The sequence below is a fragment of the Monopterus albus genome, unplaced genomic scaffold (genome assembly GCF_001952655.1).
Source record: "Monopterus albus unplaced genomic scaffold, M_albus_1.0 scaffold332.1, whole genome shotgun sequence".
NCBI lineage: Eukaryota > Metazoa > Chordata > Actinopteri > Synbranchiformes > Synbranchidae > Monopterus > Monopterus albus.
In genome coordinates, this window is record NW_018128212.1 from 315,066 (window position 1) to 336,234 (window position 21,169).

Here is a 21,169-nt window from a genome sequence, read left to right on the forward strand (position 1 = left end):
GGGGGGCTGCAGTGATGGTTGACTTTCTACAACTTTCTCCCATCTCCCGACTGCATCTCTGGAGCTCAGCCACAGTCATCTTTGGGTTCTTCTGTACCTCTCTCACCAAGGCTCTTCTTCCCCGATAGCTCAGTTTGGCCGGACGGCCAGCTCTAGGAAGGGTTCTGGTCGTCCCAGACGTCTTCCATTTAAGGATTATGGAGGCCACTGTGCTCTTAGGAACCTTAAGTGCAGCAACCTTGGCCAGATCTGTGCCTTGCCACAATTCTGTCTCTGAGCTCTTCAGGCAGTTCCTTTGACCTCATGATTCTCATTTGCTTTGACATGCACTGTGAGCTGTAGGGTCTTATATGGGCAGGTGTGTGGCTTTCCTAATCACATCCAGTCAGTATAATCAAACACAGCTGGACTCAAATGAAGGTGTAGAACCATCTCAGGGATGATCAGAAGAAATGGACAGCACCTAAGTTAAATATATGAGTGTCACAGCAAAGGGTCTGAATACTTATGACCATGTGATATTTCAGTTTTTCTTTTTAATAAATCTGCAAAAATGTCAAAAATTCTGTGTTCTTCTGTCAATATGGGGTGCTGTGTGTACATTAATGAGGAAAAAAAATGAACTTAAATGATTTTAGTATATGGCTGCAATATAACAAAGAGTGAAAAAATTTAAAGGGGTCTGAATACTTTCCGTACCCACTGTACATCCAAGGAATCCAAAACGTGTTGTCCAAAAGGGAAGTCCGATAAGCCAATACACAAAGAAGCAGTCTGAGTTTGAAGGGGAAGGCAATACATGGTGGTCAGAAACTAGCGAGTCAGGCAAGGATTAATGCTGGAGAGTCAGAGCTGGAGCCTAGAACAATCTGGCAGGTTACTGGTGGAGGAAGGCTGCTTATAATGCGGTGAAAACACGTGCAAACAATCAGGAGCAGGTGAAAACAATGAGTGCTGAGTAAAGTAAAAAGTCAGAAACTGTGGTGAAACAAAAACAGGAAGCGATGTCAATCTAAAAGCATGAGAACAGAAACAGGTGGGACAGAATCATGACAACCACAGTGTCAAAATATCAGTAGAAGAAGAACTGCATTCCAAATGTTATGTAAGTAAAAGTACAAAAATATTAGCATGAAAATATGCTTGAAATATCAAAAGAAATGCAGAATGGTACATTTCACATTAATGTATATCATGTTATTGGATTGCAAATAAGTGATTGATGCACTATTCTGTGCATCACATTTAATACTGCAGCTGGTAAAGGTGGAGCTAATGTTAACTACCTTAAATGCTTATAATTTGAATTACTGTTGGGTAGTTACTGAATTTCCCACAGGGAATAAATAAAACCCTATGATTATACTGTAACTAAACTAAAGTAACCCAAATACATGCAGTAAAGAGTACAAAGTTTGCATCTGAAATGTGTTAAGTACATTTACTCAAGTATGGCACTTAAGTACTTTTTACACCAGATGACAGTCAATGAGAGACAGCAAAAACCTGAGGAGGAGTTGAAGAAAGAGGCAGCAAAAGTCGGTTTCTCTGTGTAAAAAGATGAACTAATCTAAGGCTGATAGGGTGCAAAAGGCCTGTCCATTATATTTGGACCAATTATTTTAAATTTAGCTTTCATTCATAATAAATGAAATTTGTATATTATGCGCCTTCTACACTAATATCAAAAAGGTTCATTGGATTTGATCAATCTCTCAAATAAAGATAGCTAGATCAATATAGAAATAAACATCATGGCACTTTGTAGGGCCGCCTTCGTGATGTGCTTTAGTATGTTGTTGCTGTTTTTGTCTTTTTTGACGGTCTCTTGCAACCCATCTCAATTACTATCACCAGAGACAAGCTCATAAACACCCGACCGCTCACTCTGAACACCTTTTCTCCCATTTTTACGGACGGGGTAAGTTGTTTGGACATTTTGGCCAGCGGAGCAGCAGCGATCCTCAAGAGGTGCTGCAGGGGAAAGTGAACCAGCACCCTAGTCAAGATACGATAGCGGGACCATGGAATGCCACTCCCCACTATCCATCTGGTGAACTTCCACTCTCTAGCCAACTAAATGGTCAAACTGCTTCTCATTAATGGGAATAGTCCTGACTTCTCATGATCAGCAGCATTGTGCTTTTGTCTAGATCTGGCTAAATGACTTGACCCCACATGAGGCTTGTATGGTCCTGGGTTTCCAGATTAACAGAGCTGATCAAATGAAGGAGCAAACTGGAAAGTCAACAAGTTAGACAACCTCACTCCTCAGGGTCTGGGAGCTGTCTAGGAGGGGAACACACCACACATTGGCTCAGGTATCTCCTTTTGAAGTCAGAGGCTGACCCTGAACCATTTCAGTCCAAATCAACTATTAACATAAACCATGATGAACAGTAAAACAAAGGGAAGGTTTAATTTAACCATGACACAAGGATGCTGTTGTCCTGCTGCCCTGGATGACCTCACCTTGCTGAGCTGCTCCAGAGCTCCCCAGGTGGTTGGCCTCACCTTGTGCTGGTGGTTCAGGGCGGGGGCATCACCAGTACACTCCTGGTCTTTTGTTGATTTAACCCCCCGCCACATAGACTGAGTATCAGTTTGCATAGAGTTGGACACACCCACACTACACACTTTCACACACAAAAACAAAATTTAATAAGCCCTTTGTCTCTTTTGTTAATGTCTGTTGTCTCATCTTCTATGTTGTGTTATTGTTGCAATAAAAAAAGAAAGTAGAGGGGAGGTGAAATCTCCTTCTACACACACAAAGATTGGTGCAAATATGTCACAGTGTTAGCACAAACTTGTAACTCAGACTTAGAAGCACTATTCTTTAACTGCAGACCACTACATTCACCTAGAGCAGGGGTGCCCACACTTTTTTGCCTTGCGAGCTACTTTTCAAATGACCAAGTCAAAATGATCAACCTACACTAAAAATACTACACACGCATACATGTATGAATGAGTGTCGTAGTTTTTATGGACGGTCTGAAAGTGCCACTCCACATTTCCCTTCTTCGGAATAGTGATGGTAGATTGGTAGATCAAGCAAACGCATTTCGAATATAACGCCACAAAAAAAAAGTCCTCCTCCCATTCCATATGGAATATTTTCAGTACATTTTCAGTTTCTTACTTGATTCAGCTCCCCCACTCATTTAATACCCTTTCTTTAGTAGAAATTAATTTGAAGGCTGACAAGGTAGTTCGCTCACTGGAGTTTTGCAGTAGCTCGTGTGGTTGACTGTGCATGCTTGGTGACTCATATGTCAGAATAGACAAGATCTCAGACTGGCTGCCCTGCATGTCAATCAAGTAGCAAATGCCATAGGGAGGATGGATGATAGGCTATATATGAATGATTGGCACTTTCTGCTTTTCCCATTAGGGGTCATCACAGCGGATTGTCACACTGACCATTCGCATGTTAACATTTGGCACGTGTTTTTCACCGGATACATCTAATTTATTTTTGAATGGCATGCGATCAACCAACACTACCTTTGCGATCGACCGGTCGATCACGATCGATGTATTGGGCTCCCCTGACCTAGAGAAATCACGTTAATTTTGCCCAGTGTTTATATTGTGCCCCAGGCTTCCACTTACCCTGCACTGTAGTACCTAGCAGACCAGATAACTAGCATGGAACAGAAACACTCAGACTCACTACTCCGCTGTAGGAGATTTTAACAAAGCAAACCTCACACACAAACTGCCCTAATACAGACAGCATGTCAGTGGTCCCACTAGGGACAAAAACACATTATACCACTGCTACACAGTAGTAAAGGACGTCTATCTCTTTGTCCCCTGTGCAGCCCTCGATCTCTCCAATCACTGCATGGTCCATCTCATCCCAATCTATAGGCAAAAACTTAAAGCTGTGAAGCCTGTGGTCAAAACAGTGAAGAGATGAACCAAGAAGGCTAAGTCAAAGCTGCAGGTCTGTTTTGATTGTACATACTGGAGTGTTTTTGAAACAGCAGCTACAGACCTGGATGAACTCACTGACACTGTGATATTATAAATCAGCTTGTGTGAGGACATGCGTGGGCCCACCAACACCTTCTGCACATACAATAGCAGCAAGTAAGACCTCCAGTCACAGCACAGAGAGGAGGCACATACACACCACCCAACCCCCCGCCTCCCCTCCACTAACTGTCTCACCAGGCCAGGTATGCACAGTCCTGAGGAAGATCAACCCCTGCAAACCGGCAGGACCGGACAACATCCCTGGGAGGGCTCTCAGGGCATGTGCCAGCGAGCTGGCTGATGTTCTCACCACCATCTTCAACCTCTCCCTCAGCCAGAGCATCATTCCCCTTTGCTTTAAGACCACAACCATCGTCCCCCTTCCCAAGAGCCCGGTCACCTGCATGAACAACTACAGGCCAGTGGCACTCACCCCAATTATTATGAAGTGTTTTGAGAGAGTGGTGCCGGCGAAGTCTGTACCCCACCCTCTGTGACCGGCTTCTGGACTTTCTGACTGGCAGGCTTTCAGCCAGCACTGTTACAAACACTGGCACCCCACAGGGATGTGTCCTCAGGCCCATCCTCTACACCTTGTTCACCCACGACTCTGTCACCTCCCACAAAGACAACATCATCCTAAAGTTCGCGGACAACACCGCAGTGATAGGTTGCATCAATGACGGGGACGAAGCAGCCTACAGGAGGGAGGTGGCCAGTCTGGTGTCATGGTGCAAGGACAATAATCTCAGCCTCAACACGGACAAGACAAAGGAGATGATAGTGGACATGAGGAAGGAGAGGAGATCTCATCCGGGGGCTCGAAGTGGAGAGGGTGAGCAGCTTCAAACTCCTGGGCATCTACATCAGTGAGGACCTCACCCAATGGCGGCTGTACTTCCTGAGGAGGCTGAGGAGGTTTGGCATGTCGCCTAGGATCCTTTGCAACTTCTACAGCTGCATCATTGCGAGCATCTTGACCAGCTGCATCACTGTCTGGTATGGTAGCACTACTGCTATGGACTGCAAGCGCCTGCAGAGAGTGGTGAAGACTGCAGCCTCCATCCTCAAAGATCCCACCCACCCCCAGCACGAACTGTTCACCTCCCTAACCTCTAGCCGGAGGTTCAGAAGTGTGAAATGTAGGACCACTAGACTGAAAAACTCTTTTTTTCCCTCAGCCATCAGACTCCTAAACAGCTGAGGCATTTATTACCAGGAAATATGTGATGTACTGTTTACATTCTCAGTTTGCACATGCATAATTGCACAATGACTGTTGACTGCTGCACATGCTGCTCCCCTGCAGCATACACTCTTCGTTATGTTTTAATATATTGCTGCATTTGTTGCTGCTTAAAGTGTCTTAGATTTTGTTACTTATTTGTGTTACATGCATAATTGCACAATGACTGCTGCACATGCTGCTCCCATGCAGCATACATTTTCTGTTATATTCATATATTTTTTATTATATTGCTGCATTTGCTGCTTAAAGTGCCTTATATTTTGTGTTACTTATTTATCTACTTTATATTTCATTTGTATTTTTGTGGCATTCATGTAGACGGCAAAGTAAGAATTTCATTGTACAGGGAAGCACGTTTCCTAACTGTGCATATGACAAATAAACACTTTGAACTTTGAACTTGAAGTGCTGGTTGACAGCCAAGCTCCGACAGCTTCATCATGTCAAAGAGGAGACCTACAGGTGTGGGGACAGGATCCTGTACAGGCCGGCCAGGAACATATTGACAAGGGGGATCAGAGTAGAACAGAGGAGCTACCCTGTAAAGCTGAAAACCCGGTTTTCAGCCAGTGACCCTTTGTCTGTGTGGAGAAGCCTGAAAAACATCACTAGCTACAGGACACAAATGAATGCACCTCAGGGGACCCCTCTGTTAGACTCCTGAAGTTTGCGGATGACACAGCAGTCATTGGTCTCATTCGTGATACTGACGAATTGGCATACAGACAGGAACGTGAACAATTGGCACTGTGGTGCAGACTCAACAACCTGGAGCTGAACATGTTCAAAACAGTAAAGACTGGACTACAAACCCTCCTCACCATACTTAGCAGCATTGTATCAACAGTCATGTTCCTGGGCTCCACCATCTACCAGGGCCTGAAGTGGATGTCCAACATCAGGGCCATCACCAAGAAGGCACAGCAGAGGATGTACTTCCTGTGCCAGCTCAGGAAATTCGACCTGCTCCAGGAGCTGCTGATACAGTTCTACAGAGGAATCATTGAGTCTGTTCTCTGCACCTCCATCACTGTCTGGTTTGGCTCAGCAACCAAACAGGACAGGAACAGACTCCGGCAAACTGTCATGAAGTGCTTGCTCAAACGGGATTTGTTGGGTTTTTCCTCTATAATACTGTAAGGTCTAGGCCTTGCTATATGACATGTCCTGAGATGATTTTTGTTGTGAGTTGGTGCTATACAAATAAAACTGAATTGAATTGAATATGGCTTCTCTACTAACTTGTCAGAAACCACCTCGCTACTACACAACGTGTAAAGCAGAAAATGTGGCGTGGCTGCTCATAATGTGCTTTGAGCTACGTACAGAAACAGCATTACAACTAAAGCACAGTTATTACATTTGCATATATATCTCATATTGGTTTTATAATAAAAAGGAAATGTTAACAACTACTATGGTGGTAAAATAAGCCAACACAAGTCGATAAATGCAGTTTAGCTAACTACTAGCTTAGCATGCTAACATGTTATTCACAGAGTGATTCAAAACAAAACTAAAAGAATCCATAGGTCTCCAGACTGACAAAACCCAGGATAATAAGAACTCAGATTATGTTAACTGAACAAAATTAATTTTTACAGCTCTTGGTATCGTTCTGTGTCATCTCTCAGCAGGCCCCAACCATCCATCCATTATCTATATCACTACTGTCACCAAAATACAAATATTGTCAGTCACACCCGCATGTGTAGAAAGTTCCCTAATGTTTGCACTTGACCTAGTTAAAAAAAAAAAGGTCCTGGAATGTCTCAGCAGTGGCAGTCCTAGTACTGCAGTAGGAGTAAAGTTGAAGTAGTAATGTTGGTAAAGTAGTAGTATGAGTTAGTGTCTTACCAGTGGTAGTAAGTGTAGTTCCAGTGTACCACCCTGAGCGTCCTCCCCACGTGGTTTGTCCGTTGAGCACCTTGAATTTGTCAAACATCCCTTCAGCCCCCACTGTGCCCATTTGCTGCTTTTCGCTGGCTAGGTTCCTGAGCACTCGATTTATTGATGAAACCTGGTAATAATTACAGTTTTATGGTTAAACAGTTATGGTTTTGTTTTATGTTGTTTGTTCTGACCAAGACACTCTTATAAAAGAAATTTTTCATCTTAGTGAGGTTTTCCTGGTAAAATAAAGGTTAAAAAAATACATGAGAGCAGCTACATGGATATGAAAGACAGGTGTGGATAGAATCTAAGAAAGCAAACCCTGTCCACAACCAAACCAAATGCATTTATCACCCACTATCAACCTTTAACCAGGCTAGACTTATTTATTAAAAGAAACAGTACAGAAAGTTAATTAGGTTTGTTAATTTTAAATCACTGGGTAATGTCAAAGGCTTTGTATAGAATCCGCACCTGTCTTGTTAGTTTTTCTGCCTTTTCATTTTTATATGATATAATCCATTTTATTTTACAGTATCAACCCATAAAATCTACTATGTACTAATAGAATGACTGCGCACAAATGGATGAGTTATAGTACATGACTTACGTGTCTTTTTAACCTCGACTCATATTTTGTCTGCTGTGTTTATGGATTTTGTTTAAAATGTAGGCTACTTAATGACAACATTGTATAGAATGATTACAAACATAATCCATAATGTTGAAGGCAGATTTGATTGATTTTCTTCTGACTGTCAACTGTTCCAATGATTCTGTTAATATTTACCCAGCTAGTCCAGTTGTACTTTCCTTTTTCTTCCATCAATCATTAAATGAGAGTATCTGTGCTGTCCCTGAAATTACATTTACTAGGTAAATATATTCTGCTGTCGTATTATTATTTTATGTTTAGCCTACATTGAGATTTCAGGCATACAGTAGTATCATCATGGTTTTAGGTCTGAAGTGACAAGTAAAAAGAAAGGCAACACTCAAATTTAGTGCTCCTTGCACAAATTCCCACAGTCGCAATTAAACCTTCTTGTACACAGGCTACTGCTGTGTACTTGTGAATCTTCTACTTTTGCGCTTGAATTTTTGTGAATTAACCCTGTCGAAAGTCCCCAGCCAACAGAACTGACAGGTGTTAACAAATGAAATGATCGTCGATATGTTTTGGATGCATTTGCTTTACTTTCCGAGTGTACCATGTGGGCGGTTACTATTGTAACACTGCTTCTTCTTGGCTGTGTTACTTCTTGGTAATTATCCTACTGTTCTGGTGTTACTCCTCTTCTGTTAATTAGTAACACAGAAAACACAGGAGACGAAATGTGAACTTTTATGAAACTTTATAAAACGTGCTGCTCTGCAGTTCATAATACATACACTGTGTAAAGCACTAGCTCCCACTTCTTCTTTGTTCACCTGCGCCATTTTTTCAACATTTGGCACGCCAAATCTGCTTGAAAGTACAATACAAAATAGAATTCAAAAGAACTATACAAACATCTTTTATACCTGCTGACTCTTTAGCTGACTTATTCATTTTGTTCACAAGGACGACACAAAACAAACAGTTTTATATTTTTAATAACTGTATAAGAGTAAACAATGTTATAAACACTAACTCATTATACTAAAATTCATTATGTAACTAAATTTAAGAGCATAAACAGACAGTCAACACTATAGGTGGCATTCTATTGGCTGGGGAATTTATGTTATTTATGGTTATTTCACAAAAATGTGAGAGCATAAGATCCAAGAACAGAAGTTTTGCAAGCAAGCAGCAGCAGCCTGTGTGTTGAGGAGAAGGTTTGTCAGCACAGAGTTTACAGTGCAACCAGGTACTGTTTTAAGTGCAACAACAGGGTTTGAATACAAGCATGTACATTTGTATGTGAGGACAGGGAAGCTCTCAAATTGAAAGATGGTGCTCTTGATTAAAGCTCTGTATGTGGACTCACTTTTCCACATACTGAACTTTAAAGATCTAACAAAAGCATCACATGTTTGAATGAGAATGAGAAAGTAGAAGAATAATCATAGTAATAATCTAAGTATCTTGTCCTAGCTGCTTAGTACACACTGGTTTCTTAAGTTTGCATCTGTCTACTCAAGTGTTTTAGTGCCAGTACCTTCCTACTCCTGCAAACTCTTAGTACCAAGCTTACCTGCAAATGTGCTGTAATAAAAATATCAAGGTCTTACCAATGAGTCTCGACTTTTAACTAGCTGGCCCTGCACAAATCTTTAATTAACATGACTTATTGAAAAACAAGGGGTCTTACACTGGGTATATTGTCATTGGTGCAGACTCCTTCTGCCAGTAGTCGGTCTCTGATCTCCCAAGCAAAAATGGATGGACACTCTCTCTTGTACTGAGCGATCTTTCCCACCACCTCTGGAGTGGCCACCCTGGGTTTACTCCCTCCTATAGCCCGAGGACGAATAGAACCTGTCTCGTAATATCGGCCCAAGATCTTACTCACACAGCCATTAGACACCTGGACCCAAAAACAGCACACATTACACACATTACTGACAGAGACCCAACTTTCAAAACAGTTCTGTTTGTTAAATGATATAGGGAATGACCACAGTAATGGTTAAAGGGGAACTCCACCAATTTTACACATTGAAGTCTCTTAACAGGTAGTGAAGACCACTCCTTCTCATGTGGTCCTCTGCCTTTTGTGACTCCAGATGGGAGAGATGTGCCTGGTCTGATAAACTGTCTCAAGTGATGTCACTTGAATGATATAAATATTGACACTTCTTTTGTCCATCACAAGTCTAAGAATGTTCTAATATTTCTATGCTAAACCAGTGGAAAATTCTTTTAAAACAGCCCTGTGGTAGCTGTAGGAACCAGAGAATGAACAGTGGCCTTTGCTGTCAAGGTCAGTCCAGTCATCCAAGCACTGTGGCTTTGTAACAACATCACACCACTTCTATCTTTGTTCCTGACAGATGACAGTCAGAATTCACATGGCCACCAGAGCTTGAAAGTTAAACATAAAAATAGGTCATATTTGAGCAAATAACTGATTTTCTTGACCCAGATCCCCTTCTCTATGTCTTGTAGGGTTGTGCATTGTAACATTTCACCTGTGTGTGTTTGTGTGTGAGCATATTAATATAGTTCTCCGTACCATACCTGTAGGTACAGTATGTACTACCACTGAGTTTAATTATCACTTAAACCTCTCAGCACAATGAGTTTACCTGTAGTATTCTGGATATGTCACAGGGTCGAGCTCCACTGTGTGCCAGCTCCACTATCTTCTGCCTGGTGGAATCGGGTAAGGGTCTTCCATTCACAAACACACCTCCCAGCTGGTTTACACCACTGTGACCTACACACACACACACACACACACACACACATTTTAAAAAGATTTTCTGCAATTTGTTTACTAATTCCTATTTGACTCTACTTTTTTAGGAAATGATTTGGTTTAAGGCAGAAAGACTAACTGATAAGGAAAAAAGAAGTCTAACTACAATGAGGGTGATAGCCACACTGATCAGGTGCATGTATGTGATGAGCAGGGAGAACAGCAACAAACCCAGGTTAGAGACAAGCATATTAAACCTTTCTGTGCTCAAAAACACGTATTTCTCTATTTTTAGTACTTGCTAGATTTTAACATCTTAATGTTATAATCTGGCTTCTTTAGATGTGGAATGTGAATGCATGTGAATGTGAATACATTTAATTTACTGGTTATCAAAACTGATGCTTTGATGCCACTGGCCCACCCCTGGTGAAGGACTGACCTGTTTTCAAACGTGACCTCTTACAGTGACCTCTCAGCCTTGCATCTGCTGAGGTTTATGGGTTATCTCTGAGATGAAGCAGTATGATCCACAGTCAGACAGCAAATTAACTACTATTCAATACTGTACGATACACAGTATGAGGTGTACTACGTTTCATATTACAGATGATGTGTTAAAGCTAAAACAATAAAGTGTGTCTTCTGTGTTTCAGTCATTTCCTTATGATTCCATTAAAACGCTATACCAACTCATTTATATGACAGGTGAAACTATTTTTGATTCAGTATATAGCCATAAAGATAAGTTTGATACTCAGTTTGGGGAATGAATTAAATCATTCTAACACTCTTCAGATTTGTTTAGAATGAGCACACTTGACAGGCCTGAAGTGACTTGAGAGACCCAACTTAGGGCCAAAACCTCCAGGACATTTAAATCCCAGATAAGTGCATTTAAATGATCACCTTAGAGAATTCTGTCATCAAAACATTTGACAGCTGAGCAGTGAAGAACTATCTATTTCATTTAAGCTTTAATAGGGAGTGAGATGAATAGGAAATTATCAACCAGCAGCAGTGTAAGATGCTCTGTCTGCTGATCTCCAGAGTCCCCAGAGATGTTTCTCTCAGCAGCAGGCCAAGGGCTGTTCTGTGACACTGTGCAGGTTAAGCAGGGATTTACACTGAATCAATTGTCTATTGTCTGTTAATGGCTCCATGAGGTAAAGCATATTGCAGATTTATAAACCTCTCAACAGGACATTAATAAATCATACAGCAAGAGGATGTAGCAAAGTGGGACTGCTGGACCTCGGAACAGGTTTAGCTATAAACTACTACACATATAATATTAACACATGGTGCGAAACACACCAACAACAACAATTCACATTTTAACAATACATTTATGCTAATCACTGAGAACTGAACATTAAATATCTTATTTTTAAAAAGGGTAACAATATATTCATCCTGTTTCAAACAGACATCAATTTATTCATCCATCCATCATAAAATTACAAACCCGTCATTCTAATTCTTTGCAATGCAAGCCTTTAAAAATTTGACACACATTTAAGATAGAACATGAGATAAGTTTTGAAGGGAGCATTCTCAGGATCTATCTAGCTAGATAGCTAGCTAGCTATTTATTTGTGCATGACTGAAATAAAACTCATTGTTGTTATTAAATTATCATATTCATTACAATTAAAAATAATAAATAATAACAAAGGAACTGTGTATGAAACTGGATGCATTGTTTTGTAATTGTATCAGAACTTTAGATCAGACATTTTTCATCCATAATTCATTATTTCATTCTACAGAATACTGATACACCTAAAACCACTTAGAAGATGTTTGGCCACCTAGAATCTTAACATTTGAAATACAATTTTAGTTCAAGGCTATATGTCTGTGCAGATTCTCAGTCATCCAGGTCATAGTAAATTGAAATCAACTGGACTAGATTTCATCTAGTTTTTTCAGTTCAAGGCTATAATTCAACTCATGGAACATAATAGAAAATAACATGAAATATGATGTGCTGGACATAAATGAAACATTTTTAATCAGCTAATATTTAATATTTATGTTTAAGCAACCAACAATTGTTTTATTGCTAATGATACATTACATTTAGAATTAATGATTAATGGCCCCTTGATTGATCTCATTACCATATCATAATATGGTATTCACTCAAGATCAACAGAGGAATCAAACAGAATGCAATTTTATTTTACTTTATAATACCTCATAGTATCTTTACATAAACTGAATGTATGCTGTATAGCCTTTTTATTGTGCCACCCTAGGATTTTCATTAGCCCCATCTGGCCCCTCTACTAAATATTTTCTCCAGGCACCACTGCTGTTTTGAAACAGACCAACAGCGCTGAAAAAATAGATGGATAATCTGGATCTGAGAGGGTTTACCTTCTAATGTACCTCGCACTGTCATGGCTTTGAACTTTTCTTCTGGTTAATTAAATTAGAGGAAGAGTCATGGCCTCAGTAGAAGATACTGTGGACTCTGGGTGTAACTGTGGATAATTTCACCCCGTAACTCTCCCTCATTGTGCTTCGCATCATGTTCACTTTGTGTTCTGGGGTCGATTGGTTTTCCATAGAAATGTTAATCACAGTGTCATTCTCAGAGGACCACAGCCAGGCTTTCCTCTGCTGACACAATTAATCAACAGACATATGGAGTCAATTTGGCTGTAGTTCCTTTGTGACACACACACACACACACACACACACACACACACACACACACACACACACACACACACACACACACACACAAAGGCATGACAGGCCCCTGGGAGCAACTCTGCAGCTTTCACTGTAAATCAGCTCATTCACACTGGACCTGACTTCAATTAATTTTCACTTTAACCGTGTACTGTTATCACATTTTTGCAGGTAATGAAGTAACCACTTGATCTGTTTAAGTAATGCCAATTTAGTATTTGTTCGGCAATGTGAGTCCTTGTTGTCTGACTAGCACCTACATGTGGTTCAGAGCACAGTAGTCTGTCAGTGAGGAGACACCAGTGTTCCATTTGCACATTATAGCTGCGTTGATGCTGTCAGAACCTAACGAGTGGTACACCCCATGCTTCTTCTCATCACCCGGCATAACCTCACAGGTTGATGTAGACCATCCTACTTTGCTTTTCCAATGTATTTTTCTGTGTCAGTCTAGAGGAGAACACTCACAGCTGGGCAGAGGGGGAGCACAGGACATGAAGTATCACTCCACCGTGCAACGATCGGTCATTAACGGAGGCTATGAGTAGTTTATTAAACAGTTGTTGAATGTGCAGAACACAAACTTGCAGAAATGTGACATCATCACCGCTTTTTCAGTGATCCACTCACTGAAGCCTCCATTTTACCCCTAAACCACTGCATGGATGTTTGTCATGTCTGCTGTTTTTCTTAAATAACTTTCAAACTAATAATGATATCAGCATCATTCCAAATGACAGCCCTAGGTTTTCATGGTCAAGCAATCATATGGTGTATCCTGAAGCTGCTGTGCTGTGTTGAGTTTTGAATCTTTACTTTTTGTCATCCTACCTCCTTTGAAGTCCCTTTTAAGTGATCTTAGTTTTGAATTGATAGCCTTATTTCCCCAATCGTGGTAGTTTGGGTCACTAGAGTCCTACTGGGACCTATGCGTCAATCAGTTTTTAACTGTGTTGCTCACCATCACAGGCAGCAACTGCTTCTATCCAGTCAAAAATGCCTCCACTCTCTTCTCCACCAGACTGACAAGGTTGTGACTGAATAGAAAGGTGGAACAGAAGGTGACTGAACTGGAAAAATGAATTTCAACACTCCACCAAATCCAAGAGGATGAGCGTTTCCTGGACTCCTTGCCAGCCGAGAGCTCCTGTGTGCTTCTGCTGACAACATTGACAACCCCTGTCCTGGCCTATCTGCTACAACAGCATCAGAGCCACTGGTCTCTGACACAAACCAGGAGGATGATCCCTGGCCTAGATTGGGTTCTAAGCCCAGACTGAAGAACTGCTCCATAGCTGCTGTGTCAGAGCCCTGGACTATAGTTAAGGGCTCGTGGAAGCGAATGCCTCACGCTCCCCGTCTCTCATATCTGGCACCATCCAGCTGGGAAATAGGTTTGAAGTCCTAGAGATGCTCAATAACCAGCTACTCAATGCCATCCAGGCCACTGGACAGCCAAGCACAGCTGCTAGGACACTCCAGCCAAGTCCAAAATCTAGTTACCTCAAGTCTCCCTGCTCACCACAGACAGCCACCCACAACTGGCTCAGCTCCTTAGGCCCACAGACTTCAGGATTCTCCCAACAGCCAAGGTAACCCCCCCTCTGGTCTGGTTGTGGGCTCATCTTTGGTCTGTCATGTCACTTTATCAAAGTCACAAACCACCTGCAAACCAGGGGCACATTTAGAGGACATGCATGCCAATTTCCCAGCGCTTCCTTGTTGGCAAAGTTCTGATTCTACAGTGATTCTGCATGTTGCAGCAAAAGACAGCTGATCAGCAGTCTGAAAAACTCGGAGAACGTTGTCCTTGATCATATCTGCAAAGGACTGTAGCATTATATCATTTCTGGTCTGATGGTGGCTGCATGCTATGGTGACATGAAATTGAGCCAAATCAGACAATTACACACATGGTTGAAAGGATACTGTTGCTCCCTAGGACTGCGTTTTGTGGACAATTTTACTGTATTCATGGGTTGACTTGACCTGTTCACCAGGGATGGACTTCACCTCAGCAGGTCTGGCTCCCACCTGTTAGCACTTAATATGTAGTTAGCAGTTCTCTCCACCATTGGTATTAGCCCTTGACAACCACTGAGTAATAGTTTACTCACCCAAAACTCCCAGTACCCCATAGAGACTGTGTCTGCCCGCCCCCCGACCACCTAAATTATATAATTCAAAAATCAACTAAATGGAGTTATTCATAAGAACTTAATTAAAATTAAGACTACTCCTTTTATAGAACAAAATAACAGGACAATCAAATGTGGACTATTAAATATCAGATCTCTCTTGTCTGAATATCTGTTGAAATATTTGATAAGTGAACATCACATTGATTTATTGTATCTGACTGAAATGTGGTTACAGCAGGAAGAACATGTCAGTCTAAATTAATCCACCCCACCTGGTCACAGTAACTGTAACATCTCTCGAAACACAGGCTGAGGTGAAGGTGTGGCAGTGACCTTTGACTCATGATACTGTTGCCCCTCTGAAAAAGAAGGCAGTGAAACGGAGGAGGCTAGCCCCGTGGTACAGCTCGCAGCTCCGCTCCCTAAAGCAGGCATCACGAAAAATGGAAAGGAGTCAGAAGAGTTTTTCATAGCCTGGAAAGATAGTTTAATAAGATATAAAAAAGCCCTTCATAGTGCCAGAACCGCATTTTATTCATCACTGATTGAGGAAAATAAGAACAACCCCAGGTTTCTGTTCAGCACTGTAGCCAGGCTGACTAAGAGCCACAGTGCTGTTGCGCTTAACATTCCCTTAGATCTCAGCAGCAATGACTTCATGAGCTTCTTTACAAATAAAATCACAACTATTAGAGAAAAAATTGGTCAGACCACTCCCACAGCTCTCGCAGATGTGCCATCTACTACAATGGCTTTAGATACATCTGTCAGACGTCATTTATACTTTGACTACTTCTCTCCCATAGATCTCTCTGAGTTGACCTCAACAATTGCTTCATCTAAATCATCAACATGTCTCTTAGACCCCATCCTAACCAGACTGCTCAAAGACATCTTTCCCCTAATCAACAAGCCCATGTTAGCTCTGATCAACCTCTCTCTCTTAACAGGTTATCTTCCACAGGCTTTTAAGGTTGCAGTAATTAAAGCCTACTCTTGACCCAGGTGTTCTAGTTAATTGTAGACCAATATCCAATCTCCCTAAAATACTGTCTGGTGAATGGGACATGTTTAATGAGCAGATTAATGACCCATGATGCTATTGTTGGTGCTATGCTGCCTGTTGGAATTAATTTCGCTATGAATGTGTGTGGTCGTGTGGGGGAAGATGCAGCGACCACCAGTTGGATTTACCGACCTTGGAGCTACTTGAAAGGGAGCGATATTTCTCTACTCGGTGGGACTTAACGGTAAGTTTAAAAAAACACACGCTGCATATTATTAGTCATGACTGTATATTCCACCATTACTTCACTAATGTTGTGTGTCCTCTCACCCCCTAGTTTGTCCTCTCTCTCTCTTCTTGTACTTTTCTGCAGGTATCCTTCCGGCTGTACATTTCTGATAAATGTCATTGTGTCATTGTGTCATTATGTCATTGTGGAGAAACAGAAATTCTGGCCTATGGATTTCAGAAATTCAAAAGGTTTTCCAAATCTTAAAATGTGTTTAGTTTTTATACTCTCGTCTGAGATAGTCTAGTTTGGGGAAACAGTATTTTTGTCCTTTCCTGTGATTATTCATAAAGTTTTCACAAATTTGAAAATGGGTGTCACTTAGTGTTAAGGGTTTTTTAGGAATGTCTTTTACATTCAGAGGTGTAAAAACAGATAAAATGTCACTCTGTACTGTAAAGGCTCCCTTAACAGTTGAATCAGAAGCCAACTTCAGCACCGTACGGCTTCTCCATAGTGCTCAGGCCATCTCTTTTACTCTAGTGCCATTAGTCACACTAATACTGTACATGCGTACTGTACACACACACACACATACAGACTGTGTCAGAAAAGAGTATGATGCTAAACAGAATGTCAGCATTCATGGAGTCCACTATAGACTGCACCCAGTGCTTAATTTGTAAAATATGACATCCCTGAATATCACTTGGTGATGGACCCGGCATGTCAACGTGGGGAGAGGAGGTACCGGAATGAAAGCATCTTTTCAGTGAACAGTGTGTGTGCATACAGCTTCCACATTAAGGGAGCAAATTAAAGGCAAAACATTATTTGTGGTGTGTTTGTAGCAACCAAAAACACCACAGAAAAAGACACCTTTGCAAGTATGAGTTAAAAGTGTTGAGTGCGAGTGGCTTGTGCTAACCTTCTCATTAACAATTGTAGCCTTTATAATTGGCCTGTTGAGCTTCTGATTTCTGACTAGCTTCACCCTGCTGTAACTTGAAAATACTTTAGTAAAGTTTTTTTTTTTGCCTTTTCACTCTGTGGCTAACATAATGTCACACTTAATGTGGACTTGACCCAGTGTGACCTGCGCAGGCTGGTTAGGTTGTGATGTAATTAGCCTAACAGCCTATTTGTTAGTCATGCATCCATCCATTATCTACACCACATATTCCTGAACAGGGTCATAGGGGGCTGAAGCCAGTCCCAGCTGACACAGGCCGAGAGGCGGGGTCCACCCTGGACAGGTCACCAGTCTATCACAGGGCTGACATGTAGACAAACACATACACTCCTACAGGCAATTTAGAGTCACCAGTCAACCTAAGCTGCATGTCTTTGGACTGTGGGAGGAAGCCGGAGCACCTGGAGAGAACTCACGCAGGCACAGGGAGAACATGCAGACTCTGCACAGAATGGCATCGGGTCGGCCGGGGCTCAAAACCGGAACCATCTTGATTTTGATAACTTTTGGCAGAGATGTTTTTTTATTGTTAAAGGAGGAATTTTTGTTTGTTTATTTTGTGATTTTGCTTTTCTTCTTTTTTGTTACCATGACCTTTGATCTTTTTCAGACAAAATCTAATCTCTACTAGATCTGGTCCCCAACAATGTCTGTACCATCCAGCTGTTTGTTTATAATTTGGCTAAGCAACAGGCACACAGAACCAAAAATATAATAAAGTAAACTCTCCCATCAGAAACAAGTAATGGAAGTATTTTAGATTAAAAAGGACACACACAACATAATATTAAATAGTGAATATTGTGTTTTTAAAAGAACTCCTACTGTAATGTAGGAAATGTGTTTTTTCCAGGGTTTTTGCATGTGTGACAATGTAAATGTGTCCTAGCTCAAAAACGTTTATGTTGAATAAGAAGGTCATTGGTCCTCATTTGTATTTAAATAGCTCTTGAAAGTAAAAAGAGGAGCTCAATATATTTTTCAAATTATACTTCTGTTACATTTTATTTAATAAAATTATAATTGTGTGAAATAATCAGATAATGAAATTTGATATCATTTGCAAACCCTTGAATTGAATCGAATCAAAATCGCATCGTGGCGTATTTTTAAGTATCATCAAACATCAGATTGCTGACAAAGAGAATCGATATAGGAATGTATTGTGATGAGAGTAGTGACCTCTTATCCCACAGTGTCAGTCTCACCCACATTTTATACATTCCAGCATTTTCACTTAACTACATATAATTTAGTTATTTAGACGTCCAAACTGTAACTTTGATGACTGCTTAAGATACACTGACAGATATGAGGGAGGAGTTTGAATTATTAGAATTCTCTAATTATTATCTTAGTAAGAGATTGATTTCAAAATATAAGTCTGTTTTAGTCAAAGGATAATTTCAGTTTATTACAACTTGGGTCTTATATTTGTAGTTTTTGCCAACATTTCTATCAGTAATAATATTCTATTCACAAACATTTGGTGAAAGCATGACAAAACCATCTTGACAAAGCCCCTTAAACAGAAGTAAAAAAAAAAAAAAAAACAGATGTTTTTCCACAGCGTTCCTTTACAGCTACTACAATGGTGGTATTAATACTGTCAGAAATGACAAAACTAAACTTCAGCCAAAGCTGATGATCACAAATAAGGTGGGGTACATTTTTTAAATTTATTTTTTTACCAGTTCATCAATCTGTCCATGTAGGAAACACAAGAGATTGTGTTTCACCTGCTTTAGTACGAATGAAAGTGACAACAGGTGCAACAGAAGGACAGAAGCAAGACAACCCCCCCAAAAGTGAACTGTTTTTTACCACAGACAAATGCTCTCTCCTTGTCCTTCCTGGCTGATCCTTCTCAGGGTTTGTGTTTTTCTTGTGTCCTCGTCACTACTGGTAGCATGAGTCAGTACTTGCAGCCAAAACAGGCTTACTCTAAGATGGCACATCCATACTGTAAGAAGGTTTCCTGCATCTCCCAGCACAGTCTCAAGACATGACCCCAAGATACTTAAACTCCTTCACTTGGGGCAGCAATTCACTCCCAACTCAACCATTTATCACCAGAGCACCATAGCCTCAGACTTGGATGTGTTAACTTTCATCCCCGCCACTTCACACTCAGCTGCAGACTGCCCCACTGTGTGCTGGACGTCACGTTCTGATGAAGCTAGGAAAACCACATCATCAGCAAATAGCAGAGATGTGGTTCTGAGGTCTCCAAGCCGGACACTTTCCTTCTGCCAGCTTGTTTATTGACTATAGCCAGGTCTCACCTCTCTCACCCTTATTTCTCTGAACTTCTTCCCTGTCTCAGCCGCTAAAAAATTTTCTTACGTTCATTTACAGGAGTCAGTAATGTAGGAGTCAAAATAAGATCATCTGTATTATTCAAAAACTTAACTCAGTCCCCATCACATGCAGTCTATTCCTTCCTTACAAAACATGGATCGCTGCTGTGCACGCTGATGTGCACGCTGCTGTGCACGCTGCTGTGCACCAGCTATGACATGTGCACATGTGTGCACAGTGGTGTACAAATCCTAACCACTCTGCCTCAGCTTGTATTTTGCTTTGACATTCTGGTATAGAACAAATCAATTATAGTGTGGATGCTGTAAAGCATCCACACTGTTATCCTGTTCTTTATTATTATTATTATTTTGATTTCTTCCGTCCGTTTTTCAGCACTTAATTTCTTCAGCATACTTTCAGCTACAAAAGCCATGAAGTTATCAAAATGTTCAACTCTTTAAGGACATTCCTCCTGTATTTTTATTGTTTGTAACATTTATACTTTTTTACATATTTAGCTTTTTTCAGCAGATTTTGCCCCATTCAAATGAATGGAAAAAACTTTCACATCTTAATATCTTCAGCATACCTTCAGCTAAAACCACTATTTCAACTAATAACTATTCAGCAACTCTTCAGCTATTCATACTGTAAACAGCTTTTTGATTTTTTTTATGGTTTTTGCATAATTACCATTTACATTTTATGCCTCATTTCAATAGCCACAGTCTAGTATTTCATAGTGTGTAGGACTACTCTTTCTTTCTCATACACACGATGCAGTCATTGTTGTAGAGTGAAAACAGCAGAGGGGAGAGTACACATCCCTGGGGGGCACCTGTGCTTATTGTCCGGGTGTTGAATGTGGTTTTCCCCAGCCTCACCTGCTGCTTCCTGTCTGTCAGAAAGCTTGTAATCCACTGACAGGTGGGAGCAAGCACAGTGAGCTGGGTCAGTGTGGTTTCAGGTATTTTCCCATTTAGGGGTCGCCACAGCGAATCGTCACACTGATGACTTGCATGTTGACATTTGGCACGTGTTTTACGCTGGATGCCCTTCCTGACGCAACCCTGATTCGAACCAGCGCCACAGTGGCGAGAGCGCTTAACCACTAACCTACCAGGGATGACTAAATACTTTCAGAAAATGGGAAAATTCAACCTCAGCATAATTTCAGCTATCAAAATGTTCAGCTCTTCAAGGACATGGTGCTACTAATCAATTTTTCTAAATCTCATACCTTTGAAATATTTTGCTTTATTTTGAAAGTCTTGCCCCTTTCAAATGAATGGGAAAATTGTACTTCAGCATACTTTTTTATCAAAATGTTTAGC

General features: G+C 40.9%; 1 protein-coding gene across 1 annotated transcript in view; it reads right to left on the reverse strand.

The window, feature by feature from the left end:
• LOC109974401 (paired box protein Pax-6-like) overlaps positions 1–21,169 on the reverse strand; it is a 107,307-nt gene that overhangs the window by 77,390 nt on the left and 8,748 nt on the right. Inside the window, exons 3-5 of the mRNA XM_020624580.1 lie at positions 10,364–10,494; positions 9,427–9,642; positions 7,094–7,256 (exon numbers count right to left, since the gene is read on the reverse strand). Of these exons, the coding sequence (XP_020480236.1) occupies positions 7,094–7,256; positions 9,427–9,642; positions 10,364–10,494 (510 nt within the window). The remainder of the gene's footprint in view (positions 1–7,093; positions 7,257–9,426; positions 9,643–10,363; positions 10,495–21,169) is intronic.